General features: G+C 38.0%; 1 protein-coding gene across 7 annotated transcripts in view; it reads right to left on the bottom strand.

Annotated features, from left to right (window-relative positions):
* Nucleotides 1–19,355, bottom strand: part of MME (membrane metalloendopeptidase) — a 467,357-nt gene that overhangs the window by 44,419 nt on the left and 403,583 nt on the right. For 6 of the 7 annotated variants that reach the window (XM_072959578.1, XM_072959582.1, XM_072959579.1 and 3 more), the window contains 7 exons: nt 16,268–16,429; nt 15,243–15,323; nt 15,061–15,156; nt 14,825–14,943; nt 12,822–12,887; nt 3,218–3,352; nt 1,111–1,212 (listed from right to left, as the gene is read on the bottom strand). In XM_072959578.1, the coding sequence (XP_072815679.1) occupies nt 1,111–1,212; nt 3,218–3,352; nt 12,822–12,887; nt 14,825–14,943; nt 15,061–15,156; nt 15,243–15,323; nt 16,268–16,429 (761 nt within the window). Of the gene's footprint in view, nt 1–1,110; nt 1,213–3,217; nt 3,353–12,821; nt 12,888–14,824; nt 14,944–15,060; nt 15,157–15,242; nt 15,324–16,267; nt 16,430–18,548; nt 18,671–19,355 lie in introns of those variants that run through there. The other variant, XM_072959598.1, reaches the window with a different exon arrangement.

Here is a 19,355-nt window from a genome sequence, read left to right as displayed (position 1 = left end):
TCAGGAGCTGGGTCTGGAGCTGCCAAAAGATGGAATCCTATCTATTATTCTTTAAATGGGAATTGTAGTTATTCAACCACCAATGGATATAAGAAAAAACAGAAGTGAAGGTTATGGAAATCTTGCTGAAATGCCACATTTCAGGGTTCGAGAATGTTTATTTGCCAGTATCTTGGGCTCCATGATTATATAAATACATAATGTATGTATGTGTGTGTGTGTGTGTGTGTGTGTGTATGTATATATATATATATATATATATATATATAAATACACTGATTGCTTATTAAGTATGAGGTGCACATTATGTAATTTCCTGATTTCCTTTGGTGGTTTGGATCATTCTTTCAAAACATATTTATTAAACACGTATTATATTAAAAGTTCTATGTAAGAAATTCCTAATTCAATGAGTTACGCCTTTAAAAAGTCCTCGTTTACTGCGATTCCAAAGGGAATTCCATCACTGAATGTGGTGGTTTGTAGATTCACTATGAATGTTGCTTCGTTTCCCAATCATGGGCTAGTATATAAGAATACATGCATAGCTTTAAAAGAGATTATTAGATACTAGCTAAGGAATTACAACTAAGCAAAAAAATGTCAATTGATGTTTATAAATGGAACCTACAGACATTTTCTGTTTCTTTTGTTCTATTTTTCGATTATTGCTCTGAACATTCCCATAGATGGCTTTGATGAGAACACAGCAAGTTCTATGAGTAAATTATCCTTTTTTGGAGTTAAAAAGAAATTTGGTACTTTTATTATTTAACTGTCCAACTCCAGTAGCTATATAATGGTCTTTCAGAAGGATTTCCAGTTTTGATATTTCCAAACACTTTTTTTCTGATAGTTCCTAATATTATTGCACAGCTGCCTGGAAAGGACTTTTATCTTTGAAATTCACCCTGACTAAATATAAATATAATGATTTCAAATAGTTTTTTTTCAGATCTTTTCGTGAAGTCAAATGGTTGGTGTCATCTAAATTCATTTTGATGTTCAATTCATTTCAATAAATAAATCATTGAAGTTTAACAAACTGCATTTCAACCTTTTAATTTTGGAAATGGCACAATAAGAGAGTACATAGAACTTGCTACTTACCTCCCCATTGATCATTAGTGAAAAATTACTTTGGATCTGGGCTAATGTCATTTTGTTATAAAGATGCATTGGATCATTTCGATCTTCAGATCTAGTTGTAGCCTATGGATTTAATTTTCAACCGTTATTTTAGACTAAGAACTCTTCTGGAAAATATAACTATACATAAGGTAAAAAGAAACATAGGATAGGTACAGCATAATTATATATAAGGTCTTTTCTGTATTTGTTTGGGAATTTATTTTGTCATATCAAGAGGAAGAGACAAATAGAAGACATATTAAATACATTCAGCTAGCAATTACCAAGATTTGGCTGCAGTGTCGAGTATAAATTTCTTCAAAAATCTTTTTGCATTCTGATAACTGTCAAACGCCATACACAATACTTGCAGGCCTCTTTCCCTGTGTGGCTAATGGTCAGCTCAGTTGTGTCTGTGACTGTTTCACATTGTAGTGACTTTCTAAAATAGTTATCTCCAATTTATCTCTCTAATACTCTGTCTCCCACTACCACCTTTCAGGGTCCCAGTTAAAATTCAGACAGGAAAAAAAAAAGCACAATGATTTCTACAAGAATTCAAAGCAAGTAAGACAGAGAAAATTCCTAGTACATAGCACAGTTAGGTGGCAAGTTATCTGACGAGAGTGCTAGCAACTACTTTTCTGACTGTCCTCTCATGTTGCCTCACAAGTTTGGTGCTATCAACAGGATCCAGTATTATTATGAATGTGGTTTTTTGTTTGTTTGTTTTTCTGAATCAAAAAAGAAAATTTCAATAACCACTCCTCAACTAGTGGTTGAAAGGAGTAAAAGCAATTTTAAGTGAGAAGGGACAAAAATAAAAGTGGGAGCTACTTCTCAAGTGACAATGGCTCCAATTTCTCTTTTAGGTCTTCTTTACATATTTATTTAAAAATTATGCATGTAACACCTGCATGGAATAACATGCTGGACACCGTTAGAGATACATAGGTAATTCAAAGATGACTAAGACCCCACCACAATCTCAGAGTCCAAGAGAGGAGAGAAAATACATACAAAGAATCCTGAGGTAAGATACAACTACCACAGAGCTGATACTGATCAAAGGAGAACACAGGCTGGGAAGGTACAGTGATAAAAACCCAGGGCAATAAACTGCTCTCCTCTAATAATTCTGTTTCCAACACAGAACCACATGTAACCCATCAAACTGTCATTCATTCAGCTGCAGCTCCAAGCAAAATCTGGTTCTGATTGGAGATTTTTGGTTTCACGTAGCCCCAGAAAAGCTAAAATTATGCCTCAAAGCTCTTCAGTCTTCAAGATTCTGATGGCAGTGGCACGCAGATGGGGATTTAGGATTGCAGGTTGTTGTTTGCAATGTCAGAGAGCTCTGTGGATCCTTAGACTGAAACTGACCACAAGTTCAATCAATAACCCAGATGCTGATTAGACAAAGTTCACTCTTGAGACCACAGTCCCCGTCAGAGGAACATCAGACAAGAATGTGCCAACTCAGACTCTAAGGGTTTACTTGGAACTAGAGAAAACTCAGAAAAACATCCTTGGGCTTTGCTGATAAACTCCTCATGTTGAATCTCCCCTGAGCTAATTAAGCAGCCTGACAGTCTGAACTCAGTGGCATCACACTAGTGTGGTCATGTTCAGGGGCTAATACTTCTTAGTAAAGATAGAGACAGTTTCTGTGGTCACCTTAAACTTCAGAATAAAATAAAATAAAATAACATCGTACATATCAAACTAAAACAGCTTTGCTGAATAGTTAGCAATCAAGCGTGTCCTGCCTCTTAAGGGCATCTTAACAACAGTTTGACTATAAATAGTTACGATCTTGATGTAATACACTTATAATAGGTCATTATATTTTCTATTTTAATATTTGTCAAATTTATTATGTCTCCTGGATGTCTAGAACCTGGTTTACTATAAAATTCCACAGATTCAAAGGTCCTCTTGAAGTCAATGATCCATTACTGAGCTATGCATTTTTATCATTTGGCTAAGTAAGGGTTGTACATTTTACCCTTAAACTATGATAGAGAGGAGAAAGCCACAAAAAGTGGTTGCCATTATACAGTGTATCAGAGAAAATGTGTTTTACATTGGCAATTTCTTTTTCCAATTCCATAACTTTATTCATTTCCAAGGAAAGCTTATTTTCATCCACAGGCAGTCCTTTTTCCTTGCGAATCAATTTGGCCACAGAAATCATAAAATCCACATATGCTGTACAAGCCTGCAAGAAATAAAAAACAGTACATTGCTGGAGAACTTTCTAAATATTCATCACAATGCTTTCACTTGAAATTTATTTTCAATTCAATATTAATTTTTAGTAACAGATAAAGCACAATAAAATAGAAATGCAGTCCTGAATCCCAAAAGAAATGACCTGCACAGTTTCTTAGAAAGTCAATGTGTTTTTAAATTAGAGTAGAACAATAAAGTTTTTAACTATTCAGTTGTGGAAATTTTCTGATTTTCAACTTTTAATCAATTAAATTGCTTTAATAAGAATGCAGTTGCAAAACACTTGGTCAGCAATAAACTAGAATTTTTTTCTTAAATAATAATCAATTCCTTTACCAAATTTCCTTTTATCAGGTTTTCTCTGCTCATATATATATGTGTGTGTGTATATATGTATATATATATACATATATATACATGTATATTTTTTTACCTATTCATGAAAAAGATGGCCATGAACTCATATCATATTATTAGGATATCTTCTATTTGTCTTCTCTGGCCAAGCAGTATTTTTTTTTTAATGAGACTGTGTTCTCATGAGCTCCCCCAACACAAATCTGTGGGTTTTAGTTAATTCCATAGTTGGCTCCCATTACTCTGAAATTTCTAAGATACCACAGATTTGAATATCAGTTTTCTTCTAAGAACTCAAATTCTTTTCATTTTATCTTCACATACATTTTAACTTTGTGAAGGTAAACTATAAGCTATTTATATTACCAGTGTTTTACAGAATATATAAAAGCCTTATTCAAGTTCAGAGTTGGGTCAAACCCAGGAAACTAAATACCGCTTTCATAAATCTCAATCCACTGCTACTTAGCCATTATCCATCAGCAGTTAAAATAAATTATTATAATCCCACCACATTAAAATTTACTCAAGACTCAAGTTCCAGCACCACGTTGACGACAAGCAGAAGACAGTGATCACACCACACAAGTCTGGGACCCACGGGTGCTTCTATCCTTCTGAGACTCATACGTGGGGTAATCAGGAAGGAAAGCTATGGAGTGCTTAAAACTTCCACGGTTTCAAGGGGGTTTTACAACCTACTAATTGGTTATCAGTGAAAGGGGCACAGTTCTTGTCACTGTGAGCACAAAGGCACATCTAAATTCACAGAGACTCATTAAAAGGATCAAACTTACAGGGAAATGAAAATATTTTATCAAGCAAGAACCTAAGCAAAATGTACAAAGTCATTATCAGTTTGAAAGTCGAGAGGAGATCTTTAACTAAGGTTTGGATACTGGCATTCCATGACCTTTACTAAATGCTAAGTAAACACTTCCCTGGGGAGAGGGCTCTCTCTTTCAAGGATACCCCGTGACTCTGAGGCTGTCTAGTTAGCATCTCTGTCTACTCCGTAGAACTGTTTTTCAGCTGTGCATCTGTATTAAGAATCTAATCACTAAGGTAACAAGGATAAATGATGTTACTATGTATATTCTTGCCAACTCCATTCTTTTCCTAGTAAAAGGTAATCAGAACTCTTGTTTCACTTTGAAGAAGACAAATATGTCTGAGTTCATACCTCATGGGACTAACTATTCCAAAGTATAAGCATGCAGTGTTTTGAATGAATTGTATTTCAAATCATATAAATTCATCTACATTCACCAGGGAATTAACTACTGACTATGAAGGAAATGGTCATTTGAATTTTCCAGTATCAATCTACTGAGATTTTTTTTTTTACGCTATGGGATGCTTTTTTTGTTAATGAGGTGAGAAAACAATTACAAGAATGTCCTCCTGTATTTCGTTGACTTGCAAACTGGTTTTACTCCAGTATCTTTATCTTTACAGATATGTTTAAAGTCTATCGAACTTGGCAAGCACGAGAACTTTGGACGATGCTTCTAGTCTGCTGAGCTGGTAAAGTTTCCTAGAAAACTGGAAGCACATGATATCACTAGCTTCCAGGATGCTTGAGTATTTAATACAGCTGCATGGAATACATTCCTCCCTCTAATGAGCTCCATTACCTCGCAACTTTTACAAAGTGACTGATGAAAACATGTGTCTTAGTATCTTGATTATCTTTCCTGGCTTCCAAATTTATCTAGTAGCTGTCAGAACCCAGGCTTACTGCTGCTGTTAAATTCTTTCTACAAGATACGATTCTGCCTTAAGGTATTCATTTTCTTCCTTGAGATACTAGATGTGTAAAACGGCAAATAAAGTAATTGGTATAATTTGGGGAGAAAATAACCAACATACATTTTAACATTTAAATAGCACATTGGCCAGGATATCTTAAATCCAAGTTCATTTTTTCTTTTCTGTCACTAAGAGAGTAACTAGTTAGTAGGACAAGGGCCCGAGTCAGTTACCATTTTTGACAGTCATAGGCAGCCTAATGGAAGCTTTGATACAGTGAATTCTTTATGGTGGGGAATCCCTAAATATCTAGGTAGTCCTCCCTTTAAAGTGAAAACAGCTCTCCAGTCGGATTAGCTGATCCTTGTGTACCTTAGCATGCTAACAACTACGCACCAGGGTTTCACTCCCAAAAATTCCGTTCCGGCACACCGAGCTCTTAACAGTTTTCTGCCTTTCCCTTTCCAAGACATAACGTGGGGCATGAAGTGACTGAGAGGTCACAGAACTGTCCTATTCCTAGCCACTGGCTGGGGAAGGGGGGAGAGGGTATTTAATGCTACACAGAAAGCTTCCTGGGGGAACACACAGGGGACACCAAGCAGGAGAAATATGTTTCCTCTCAAAAGGCTTGGAAGTTTTCCCCACTTGAAGCAGTATGTCAGGATCATGCAGCTGCCAGAACACAGACTAGCTCCCCAAAGACGGACATCAACGTAGAATCACGCAGTCATTTCTGGGGACCAGAAATGAGAAACGGCCCCCAGTCCTAGCAGGGCTCTGCAGCAGGAGAAACACAGGACCCAAGAGGGCCCACTGTGGGCCGGCACAGAGACTACTGGGGGCTTTCATCAGGTTATTAATGAGAGAGCCTTCAGATTCACAGGAGAACTTACTGCGTAACTTCTAAGGTTTGCTGTAAATGTTTGGGAAGTTGCACGTAGTTCTTTTTACAAACTGGGTTCTTGTGATCTAAAAAATTTCTCTTGTCATACCCACTAAATCCAAGTTCAAAAGCTCCTTTATATTTGTTAAATACAGATACTTGGACTGGGTGCAACCTCCTGACTATTAGTCACCTGGTGCCCAGAAAGGACAAAGTGAGGTCAGCAGTTTCTCTTGCAGGATCTGCTTTATGAAGTCAACCGAAATCAGAGTGATCTTTGTAGAAACCAGTTCCATACATCAGAAATGGATACAACATTGTAAACTGACTATACTTCTGCTAAAAACAAAATTTAAAAAAAAATCCAATTACGTCTAAATTATCCGTTGACCCCATCCCCATTTGTTTACCATGTATCATATCATCCTGTTTTATTTCTCTCATAACACTATCTCCATTCATCTTATTTCCTTAAATTATTTTCTTGTTTCTTTATTGTCTATCTCCTCACATTGGAACTTCAGTTCCATGCGAAAAAGGACTGTTTCTGCCTTGTTTCCCTGGAATCCCTTCTGCCTAGAAAAGCATCAGCCACATAGAAGAAGCTCAATAAAAATAAAGTTAACTTTTAAACATATTGAGTAAGTTTCCCTCACTTCCTATGTCATCAGGCTTCTATTCTCAGTCCAAGTCCAGAGCAGTTTCTCTCAGCTTGTATTTTGGGGAAGTGGGCAAACAAAATCCTCTCTGAGTTCACCCTCGTGTTCAATACTTGTTCATCTAAAGGACTGGAAACCTCAGCTTGTGCTTTTTTCTGAGTAGGTGCAGCTTAGAGACTCTTCCTGGATGGTGTTTTCTCTTATTCAGTACACAGGTCCTGGCTCATCTCTTTCTGGCTTCCAACCATCCTGTGCACGTTCCAAGTCGCCTATCCTCATCCCTAAAAAGTTTCCACTTTTTTTCTCTTTTATGAACTTCAAGTTTTTCTAAGAGCTCTAAATTTCTTCTTGGCTCTGGCCTCCTCCTCCCCTGCCACGCCCCACTAGCTAATCAGAAAAGCCAGTTCCCTGGACACAGCGATTTGTCAAGAGAAGAGCAGGTGGCTCAGGCAGGAACCATCAGAGCCATTTCATCAGAAATTGATAGGCAATAGGAGAGATGGAACTTCTTTTCTCTGGATTATAAGGCTGCCAGTGGTCATCTTTGATGCCACAAGGGAGATAGCCTGCTAGAGAAGGGCTCGGACACAGAGAAGGGAGAACCTTGAGAACGGGAAAAGAGGTAAGATGATCCAACTGACCCCTGCAGCCCACCACGCCCGACTCATCCCTGGAACTTTACATTTAGGTGAAACAAAGAAACAGAAAACATTTTTTACAGAATTTAAGTTAGTCAGAATAGGTTTCTATTGCTTACAATGAATGTTCCTGACACTTGGATCTTCTAATCCATGACTTAAGCAAATTACGTCACTTATTTGAGTTTCTGTTTTCTTATTTATAAATAAATAAAATGAGGGGTTGAACTAAATTCTCTAATGTCCCATTTAGCTCTTAAAGTCTGTGCATAAGTAACTGTAATGTTGAGAAAACATACGATTCTGTCATGTGAAAAAAATATATACATCTTTGAATTTCTACTGCCTTAAGGCATGTTCCCTCTTTGAGAGGAAAAGTACCAAAAACAAAAAGGAACTGAAGTATTTAAGTTTAGAACAATAGCCAGAGGAATACAATATGCATTTCTCAAAATATAACATTCAAATCTGCCAGAATAAAAGCACATGATAAGTCTGAAAAGCAGAAATATTTTTTTTAACAAGAGAAAAATAGGTTTTGTCTTTAATGAAGGTGAGATACAATTCTGGGAAAAAAATGCATTACCTATTTGCATCACTTAGTGGTATAATGACACAAGGCATTTTACATTTTGAATGCCAAATATCACAACATAAAAATTCCCTTCCTGCAGTGTCAAAAGCCCCAGAACACTTCTGTGAAATGGAGTGGGCTTTCCTGTACTTGTAGGTGCTGTTTGCTTTGTTCACAGGAAGTCTGGTTGTAGAATTACAGAAGATGATTCCCTAGATGAGTTGTATATCCCGGAAGGAGGGATCAAAAAAGACCTGGGGAGGGGGGCGGGGTAGAGGGTGGGAAGGGATAGACTGGGATTTCAAAATTGTAGAACAGATAAACAAGATTACACTGTATAGCACAGGGAAATATACACAAAATGTTATGATAAATCACAGAGAAAAAAATGTGACAATGAGTGTGTATATGTCCATGTATGACTGAAAAATTGTACTGAACACTGGAATTTGACACAACACTGTAAAATGATTATGAATCAATAAAAATGTAAAAAAAAAAAAAAAAAAAGACCTGGGGAGATGGGCTTGGTTAATGATTTGATCAAGAGATCTATAATTAGGGTCCTTTTGATCAAAAAGGGACACCTCCTCATCCCCAGCCCCTGAGGCATATCTGCAAACCAAATGCCACACTATAGTCTGAAAATCATTGGCTAGAGTGACAGGCAAAGAAGCCAGGCTTCTCTAGTTAAAGACTGAGCACCTTTCTTGGTTAAAAAGAAAAAAAAGTTGGTGATCTCATGTCAATCCTCAAAACTTCTTTTGGTTATTTTCAATAAAATAAAGTGGGATGAAAAAATATGGAACCTACTGAATGTGTAAATATATCTCAAGCAAACTGAGTATATTGGAGAAATAATTGGAGATTGAAAAGAAGAAAAAGGATACGTGGTCTATGAGATGTTTGTAAGACGCTTAGGAAATGCATTCCATTAGCATTGATGCCCTAGACCTCATACTTCTCTAAGAGTCAAGGTGAGGATCTGAGAGGCTGGCTTCTTCTGTCTTCCTTTTCTTTCCTCTTCTCCCTGACATCTTCCCCCTCAACTGGTCATCCACAGTTTCAGCAACATTTATTTGCTAATTACTAAGGGCCAGAAACCAAGCTGGGTACTGGAACCAAAGCAAAGGGTAAGTGAGACATGACACTGCTCCTGCTATGCTTACAGTTCTCTAGAAAAGTAAAACACATTAAATAAAAAAGTATTCAGAAACCCATGTGCCGTGGGAATATATAGGTATCTTCATCCAGTCAAAAGTTCCAGGGAAGGCCTTCATGAAGAAGTAAAGTTTAAACTTAGATTTAAAGGATGAGGAGAAATGGAGGAAGGCTGAGCAGATGGTATGTGTTTATGGAATGGTTCGGGCAAAGGGAGCCGCATATAATAAAGTATATAAAGTGAAAAAAATCAGTGAAAACCATTGTTACACTGATACTATGATAGATTTCTTCCAGCTTTATAACTTCTCCACTAGATGTTACTGTGATACCCTATCTTTTTCACAATTTTTTCTTTCATGAAGCAATAAAACTCTGAGAAAAAAATATTTGAAGGGACTGACTACTTTCAGAGATAGCAGGGTACTAGAAAAACAAGAATTAACTTTTTTTGATAGCTGGCTGTGGATGCAGAGGAGCTAAGTGAGAGATTACAGGTGGTAGTGACTGGGGAAAGTAGCAAATAACATGGGGAATTAAGAAGAAAGTTGAAAACTTTTTCTATGGCTAGGCACTCTTCCCCTCCCTCCAACACCCCAAAAGAATGGATTTTAAGATGAGGAGGGTACAGAAATGTTCTAGAATTTACCCATTTCTAGGAGATGACTAATTTTATCTCATATGCCAAATCCCTTCAACGGGAAAGAGGCAGCTTGCGGCCTGGAGCACAGACTTGAGATGTATTCTGGGGTCAGGGAGGAAGCAGCCACAGTCACGGAAGCGGGGCAAGGCAGTGAGCATGCTGTGTGTTTGCTACTCTAATCCAGATGGTTGGAGGACACCTGATTCCAGCTGATAATAACTTCCTGGCTGAAAGTGCCACTGCCACTGAGTCTTCCAAATTATTCGCTCATTTAAAGAACTTGACTAGTATGAGTACTACTCTTGGAAGTTGGAACAAGGTAATAGAAGGAGCAAGAGACAGGGACAAAAGTTCTACCTCTGGTTCTACTACTGTTTGGCCGAGCGTTCTAGGGCAAACCACTGGGCCTTAGATTTTGCACTCAAACTCTATAAACACAACATATTAGTAATTCTAGATTTGATCATCACTTCATTGTTTGACTGCAAATATGGCATTTCCCAGACCAGCGGATACAATCAGTGAAAAAGATTGCTAAATGTCTTTGGGATCTTTTGGTAGCTCTCCTTCTTTTTATTCATAGAAACTTGTCCCCATCGATGGAATTTTAGTAAGGCACATACATGGTCAACCAGCTTAAGACTACATTTCTCAGAATCTTTAATATTTTCTTGTGGACACATGACAATGTTCTAACCACTGGAATGTATACAACTTCTGCATCACTTCCATAAAAAGAAATTATTTGTCTATCACTTTCCTTCTCTTCTTTTTCCTGTGGCGCAAGATGTGAACAGTGCACTGGTGAACCAATTTTGACCAAGCAGACTACAAATAAAACACTAGAAAAGGATGATGTCAGAGCAACAGGTTAAAGCAAGTGTGGTCCTGGCCATTCCCAAGGCACAGAGCTTCCTACCTCACCTGGACTAGAACAGGAGACAGTAATAAACTTTCCTCTCGTTTGAGCTACAGGATTTTGGGGTCTCTTTGTCACCATGAATTAGTAGGACTCAATTAATTTGCATACTCAAGTGCCTGGAGGGACCAGGAAGTCAGTATAAATCAATGAATCATCTAGATGAGGACTGCCCAAGCCTGGAGAACAAAGGCCCTGTCCGAAGGGGCAACCTCAACACAACTTTGTCCAATTACCACACAGGAATGCAGGCCTAGGCTTTCCAATTCTACTAATTTATCAAGAGATCTGGATCCTCAAGTAAAATCTTCCATTTTTAAAAAATCTTGGTAACCAATCTAAAATTTAAAAAAAAAACAAAACCCAAAACTGAAGGTTAAACAAAATGCCTCTGTATCAAACTCAAGCCTATGATGGACAGCTCTAGATTAAGAACTTTTCTTGATTACAAAATAGCGTTGAATATGAAATGCAGAAATACATCATCATCTTAACAACAGGATCCTTTCCAAAAGAAAAAAATTGAAAAAAAGAAATTTTACCACTTGAAATATGTGCACTGACTGCCAGTTATATTTTGATATCAGGAACGTTAAAATTCAAAAAGTACACCTTTTTAGGATTGGACAAATTTTTTATATTTTTAGGACATAGTCCTAAATTTGAAAATAATCCCAGTTAATGACAATGAAAATGTAGTATAATGAGCCAAAATTCTTCAATCACTCTCGATTCTGCGGTAGGAAGCAACCGGACAGCTTGTAAAGCCAATAGCTGCAACCCACACAATTCCTAGACTGTGATTAACTCGAATATCCCACACCCATTTGACTGTCTGTGCTATTAATTACGGACTTCTATAATATTTCCTTTCCCTCATTTCGATGTTGCATAGTCACTCAAAAAGATACTTTACAGTGAATTTATTCCGTGTTATTTGAACTTAACAATTAGGCAAAATAAATGCTCAGCATAAACATACAGAGCTAATGATTTTAATTAAGAAGTAATTTCAGCCACAGCAGCACACGGTGACTCATTAGAATCATCAAAGTAAATTTAATTTACTTCCGAGCTACAAACAATGAGGAAAACATTTATGGAACCAACACCTTCCCCAAACATCTAATCATATGCCACACTGCTAAGTTTATCTCCTGTGCTTCCTTTACATCAAGAAGCAAGAGCACATCAACAGCAGCCTGTGGGAGGCGAGGCTGTGGGACAATCAGAAGCCGTTCTGTGGGGTCTGATTAATATCAGATTCAGAAGGTGGCTGAAAAGGTTTGTCTGAACCTGATGCCCCTACCTGGGTAGTCCTCTGAAAGTCAAATCAGAAGGCTCTGGACAGGTGTTGCAGAGTAAGATGTATCTCACACTGGACCATTCCCTGGTCTTCACTGACACCAACCTAGACCGTGATTCATCTGTTCATTTTTCAAATGATCCAGTTTATAGGGAAAATAAAACATTTAAAATTGACCTTTCAAAACAAGTCACATGACTTAAATACTAAGAATCAAGACACAACCAAGACATTTCAAGTTTCTTTGTTTCTTAAAAAACCTTCATTCATCCTATTGAGAATATTCAAGGAAAGCTCACTATGTGATTTTCAGTATCTGTCCTGAGTGAAGAACATAGAGGGTTAAATTTAAATTTGACCTTAGTGGGGAAGGTTCAGCTCAGTGGTAGAGTTTGTGCTTCGCATGCATGACGTCCTGGGTTCAATCCCCAGTACCTTCATTGAAAAATTAAAAAATAAATAAATATATAAATAAATTTGACCTTAGTCTTTTTCATTCTTTATGAATTTACACCAGATGATTCTGTAGTTTTGTTATTTTGTTGGCTTTTTGTTTTTACCTCTTTATATATTCCAGTGCACTCATAGTAGTCTCTGGAAGGCAAGCCAAGTCGAGGTTGGTCAATCTATAAAAAAATATACAAAGAAGAAAATAAACTGTTCGGTTGATACAGAACATTTGGACAAATTACAAGCACGCCTATCTATGTGAGCAAGATATTAGTGTTCTTGCTGTTTATAAAAGTAAAACACAGACACTGAGTGAATACATAATTAGGAAATGGTTTCCACACTACTTCTAATTGCTAAACTGATAGGTAGTTAGATAATCTAGAAGATGATGCTGCAGATACTTGAGAAAAACCAAAGAAATCTTGAACAAAAAATACACTGGAAAGCATTTTTAATGCAGAACAGAAGGTACAGGTGAACACATACACATTAGAATCTAGGACTGGGTGTTTTATGCTTTTACAGGACACTGTGGCTTCCTAAGATTCTAATATGCTCCCTGGGGGGACATTCTCTTCTGCCCCCCTCCCCCCTTAATTGGGATGGAACAAAATACAAGGTGGAAAACCTCAATGGTGACTCTAGAAATTTTAAGCCAGTGGAAATCTTGCCAGACTTTTTTGCGATCCTCTACCCAAGGGAGGTAGAGGAGACTTCTGCTCAGGATGGGCCTCAGTAGACCTAGCTGTCAGCTGAGTGTGTGAGAGAGGAAACTCATTTCTATTCTAGCATGTCCAGCCCCCATTTGATACCCAGTGAAAGTTGTCAAAATACTCGCAGCTTTGTCAGGTTCCCTCCTATGCACTGCATGGTAAGGCAGGTCAGACAAACTGAAGCATTTATGGGTAAGACTGAGGATCCCACTAGCAGCTGTGAAGAGCCAGGCCAATATAAGAGAAACAGAACCCAGAGGGCTGGTAAGGAAAAAGCCAGAAGGCATCCCCACAGAAAGGGCCCTGCTCCTTCTCCAACCTCCGGACCCTCCTTCGAAAACCCCTCATGATGATCTTGCAGGATGCTGGCGTTTGAGAGCCAAAGAGGAGAATTTAGGAAGGGAGAAAAGGGATCCACCATAGGTAAGAGATGGGTTCAATCCCTTTCGTGATTTTAATAAAAATGACCATAAAAAGTTATCCAACAGTGATATAAATATGCTTCTGTAACCTGCAACTTTTAGTCAGTTTCCTTTACAGGAAACTAAATAAGAGCTCTATAAATTCTTTAGCCCAATCCAAACATAATCATTAAGTATTAATATCATCTTGGGTGATGCTTTTAGTAAACCTAAGTGAATGCCTTACACATTAAAAAAAAAATCCAAAAAGCCATTTTAAAAGAATGGCATTTTGTTTACCTTAATTGAGAAAAAAGTACAGACATTCTTTAGCAAGAAACTAAACTGTGTTCAAAATCGCTTTTCTTTTTTTCTTTTTTTTTTTACCTTTTTATTGATTCATAATCATTTTACAGTGTTGTGTCAAATTCCAGTGTTCAGTACAATTTTTCAGTCATACATGGACATATACACACTCATTGTCACATTTTTTTCTCTGTGATTTATCATAACATTTTGTGTATATTTCCCTGTGCTATACAGTGTAATCTTGTTTATCTGTTCTACAATCAAAATCCCTTTTCTATGATCCTTTGGAATCAACTGGGAATTTCCGACCTGTATAACTTAACGTAAATCAGACCATGTTCCTTTCATGAATGTACAGAGAAATCAGGTGCTTTTACTAAATAGGAGGGGGCATGAATTTATTTACTTATTTATTTATTTACTTATTTAATAATAAATCTTATTTATTTTATAAAGGGAGAGGTATTAAAACAAAGGTAGCAGAAAGGAGAGAAGAATGTCCAAAACACAGCATTAAGAAAACACTTTCAAAATTGGGAATCTAGGCATTTGTCCTTGAATTTATTACCTCCTTGCTCATGCAATTCAAATGAGAATATGCATCATTTCTAAATATCAATAACAACTGTGTGTAGAAGTTTTATTACAGTTTACAGATAACTTTGGCTGTTGGCCACACCAACTTACGTGAATTATATGGTTCATAGAGTTTTTATCATCAGTGCCAATAAAAAAATTAATAATGACTTTTTTCCCGTATTTAGAATTCAGCTGTGCAATAGCTTTCTCAGCTGTCCAAGAAGAACCTAAAGCAATGAGAGGTGAAGTGTATATTAGACACTTTAGTGCATTAATATGGTACTATAATATAATGACAAATTTTATATGGAAATTTTTTTTTAAAACAAGGAAAATAGTCTTACCGTATGTTTGCTCCCAGTTTTCTGTTGCCACTGGCCAATCATATATATCAGGTAACAGTCTGAGTAGAGGTTCTCCGCCTCTGCTATCAATAGCAGCTTTTGAAAATAATGAATATAAATGTATTATGAAGTCTATGCATATTTTGGAATACCCCTAATAAAATCAAATGAAGAGCACTTACATTCATTTATACAAGATCTATACAACATTTTTGCTTTCTGCACTGCTACTATATCTTCAGCTTTGGGTTCCTGAAGGACATCTGAAATAGGGTATTGAGAAAATCCATCAATATAATTGCTCATTTGCAGCTGTAATTAACATTTTCAATGCAGGTTTGGTAAAAACCTGCTTTTTTGTATGTCTGTTCACACTTCTCTCATTCCAAAACCCTATAGGAAAAATCAAGCTCCTCACCAGATCATTATTCCTAGTGCAGAACTGGGAGTCAGTTTCATTAGCCAACTTAGATGAAAGTCTTTTTGACTAGATTATCTTTTTTTGTGAACAGTGATGTGTGCTGCGCTGCCACAGAGAAGTTACTTTTTTTGAAATTGAGATTAAAAGGAAAACAAATACTATAGAGGAATTTAATATGACAGTCTTCTTGATGGTTGGAAAATAATTATCTTTGTGCAATAGTACCGTTCATGCTCCAGATGAACTGAATGAACTGTTCTATTTGTTTGGTTATTACAAAATAGCAAAAAAAAATTTCTTTTACAAAGTAACTTCTAGAAGATGAGAACAAAGAATGGAGGATAGCAAAGGACTAGACACAACTTTCTCAGCTTCCCAGGCAGAGCGTCTCAGCTGGGTTAGAACAGATAAACATACTCTGGGAGGCAAATCTTAGGAACGTCTTGTAGCAACTTGAACACAAGGCCAGAATAGAAAGAACATGCAAGTGGCATTCAGGGGCAATCATTTAACTTCTTCTTCTGTACAATGGCATAAAGATGCCACCTCTGAGGATAATAGAGCTTTATCGTGTACACCTAAAATGAAAGCAGGAATGCTAAGAGAAGCCAGCATATCCCTTTCAGTGTCCACCACCCTCAGAGCGACCCAGTGGTGGTCCACAGAACTTGGGGGGATTATCAACTTTAATCTTTTGCCACACTCCCTGTAATGGCCTAGAGTTGTATCTCAAAAAATTGCTATATTAAGAGAAATCTCTGATGCATAAACACAAATCCCACTAACCTTTCAAAACGACTTCCAGTTCATCTCTTAAAATGTCAAAGTTACTGTAACGGGAGCTGGTCTCAGGAATGACGTTGCGCTTCAACCAGCCTCCGCAGGCGTATTTGAAAAAGTCTGTACAAGGCTCAACAGCCGCATCCATGTTCTGGATCAGCCGAGCGGCTGAAAGACCAGAGAAAGCACAAGATAAAATGAAGGGTATACGCAGTTTGGAAGGGGATACAAAGAGACATGTTGCTTCTTCTTTCTGATCAAGTCAAGTAGACTGATGCTCCGTTTTTTTCACCTGTATAACTGTCAACTCAGGTGGAATGGCAAATACTACCTGTGGACAGTTCTCCCTCCTTTACTGTAGTTGGTTGCTTTTATTCTTGAGAGGTCTACATTTCATCCCCTCCTTTAAAGAACTGAGGTTCTTGCTAGTTCCTATCTCAGATGAGAAAAAACAATACAGGTCTGCTTTAGCCTTCCCGGGCCGGGCGTTAACACAAGGTTACTCTTCACTCTGGTAACTTGAGCTGCTGACTCCACTCTTCAAGGTGCTGTGAACTTTGAATGTCTGAGACTCCAAGGGATGTGGGATTGTTAATGGATTTATCACTGTAGTAAAGACCTGAAGCTAGAGTTATTACTTCTTGGACTTTGCTTACAAAATTTTTGCAATTCAAATGTGATACCGATTTGCACTTGTTTACGTAGAGTCTGTCATTATAAAATTGTCTATAAGCTTCTTGGTTCTTCTCATGTCCACTATTTTATCTTTGAGAACTATGATGAAAATTGTGAAATAAAATTCATATTTTATGGCAAGACAAGAAAAATTTAAACATAAAAAATTCTTCTCCACCCTTTGGCCTCCTTTCCTTGCACTGTGCATTGTATATCTGCATTATGCATTGACCAAGCCGCCCCCACTGGCAGGAATACCTGCTCAACCATGAAGAGCAACATTCTCCAAGCATCAGCACGGCAACTCCTTAAAAGATAACATGCCTTCTTGATCTTGTAAGGGGTCACGTGACCCACCAGGATGACGCTTAGATCTGGATTATGTAAACTGTCAATAATACATAATTTAATGTACAGCCCTCTGTCTCAAAAAACTTACACAACTGTGCCTTGATTTCTAACTGGCGGGACAGTTCTCAGAGCTTTCTGAGATGCTCTTCCTGGGTTATAATCCTCAAATTTGGCTCAAATAAAACTTTCCATTTCTTTTTTAGATTGATTAATTTTTTTGGCAGCAAAATGCAAATCAATCAACACTGAGTATTTATAATGTGCAAAAACACTGTGCTAGGTGCTGCAATTGACAGAAAGATGTATAAAATAGGAATTATTACCGCTGAAGACAATATCACAAGTAGGAGGTCCAACGCCCACAATTTCTACACCTGAAATAGTGAGAAAACCCTTCCACTGTCCTCCTCAAATTCTACCTCATACAAGTTGAACTGTTTTGCAAGGAAAACAAAAGAGCAATTGAGAATTCATCTGCATCAAGAGAGTGTAAGTTCTCAAATTAGCTTTTGAAAATACTTCACTTTCTGAATAAATAAATCAATTAAACACTTCAAACAATTGCTGAGCTGTGTGGATTTTTCCAACCTGGAATGGGGAATCTGTCTTCCAGCTGAGCCTCAAGCCCCTGCTTCTAACACCTCTGGACACATTTGCTCGGCTGCCATCTTTCAGGCTCCATGTCTTTGAGACTAAATTCTCTGGGTTTCCTCCAGGCAGTCCTCTCTGGACTTTAACACTTTGATACATGCACAATGGTTATCACAGCCTCCCAAGTTTGAAATCTTGAGTAAAACTCTGTACTTTTTGCTCTCCCCTGGGCTTATCAGTAACTTCTTTGCCTCTTTTCTAGACTTTTTACATGATCTTTGTCAGCCCAGTTTACATCTTCGTCCCTTTTGACTAGAAGCTACCCAACTACTCCTCTTGCTAGTATCATCTCCTTACTTCTATATACTCCCCCCATCTTTCACAGATGAAACTTCCCCAAAGACCCTTTGGCACTGGCCACCCCCTTGCTCAAGAAATGTCAGCAGTTGACATCGCCCAGGGTTAAATTAAAAACTTTAATTGGCTAATCAAACATCTCTACCTTCTCTTTTTTTCTCTCTGAGTTTTTATATAAACTCTGCTCTAACCTGATGGGCTTGCTCCACATGCCACAAACACTCCTGTGTTTCCCTACCCCTGTGCCTTTGTTTCTCATCCCCTCACCCCACCCTTTTACCTCCCCTTCCCATTCTTTCCAAATCCTATTCACTATTCGAGGTTCAGCTACTGTCCCATCTCTTCCGGAAGCTCCCATGATTCCAAACCTTAGGCACGATTTCTTTCTCTGAACTCCTCAGCTTACTGCCTCACTCAGCCTTAAAGGCTTTGAGTTTCTCAGGGTGGATCCCTGCCACGTCTTCCTAACCATTCTGTTAATGAACTTAGCCTCTCTGTATTCCCATCACTTAGCACCTGAGGAAAAGGCGGCAATTAAGCTTCTGTGTGACGATGTTACTGAGTCATCCATGAATCCTCTTCCTCCCTCCTCCTACACAGCCCCCTCCCCAGCTCCTGCAGGCAGATCAGCTCTCATTTTACAGCTCCACAGTCCATCCCATTCACTGTTTCCATTCTCTCTCAGGCTCTGTTTGTGCTCTTTCACCCAAGCTATGGCCCCAGGCTCTCCCCACCCATCCATCCTGTCTGTCAGTCAGATTCAAGTTGTCCTATCATTTCAGCATGCCATCTTCCTCTCCAAGGTTTTCAGTATAGTCCTCTTACATTCATAATGAAACAGAACAGGACCCTGTGGGGTCCGCCCTGGTTAAAAAATACTTTCGGTGTCCTCCATTTCTTGTTAGTAGGACATAGGCCTCATTCAACCTCCTTGATCTTCCCTGAGTTCCAAAGGGCAGATTCAAACAGTTGCTAGTCAGGGAAGGGAGGGAGCACAGAGACTCCGAGGAACACTCAAGAAAGAATAGTGCAGCCTTGGGGCAGGGTCCTGGTTCCTTTTCAAGGAATACACATAACAATACCTTTGAGTTCTTCTGCAGGAACTAAGGCCCTCAACCAG

Source organism: Vicugna pacos, chromosome 1, assembly GCF_048564905.1.
Source record: "Vicugna pacos chromosome 1, VicPac4, whole genome shotgun sequence".
NCBI lineage: Eukaryota > Metazoa > Chordata > Mammalia > Artiodactyla > Camelidae > Vicugna > Vicugna pacos.
The sequence above is the reverse complement of the archived record's forward strand: the minus strand, read 5'-3'. Positions and strand labels throughout refer to the sequence as shown.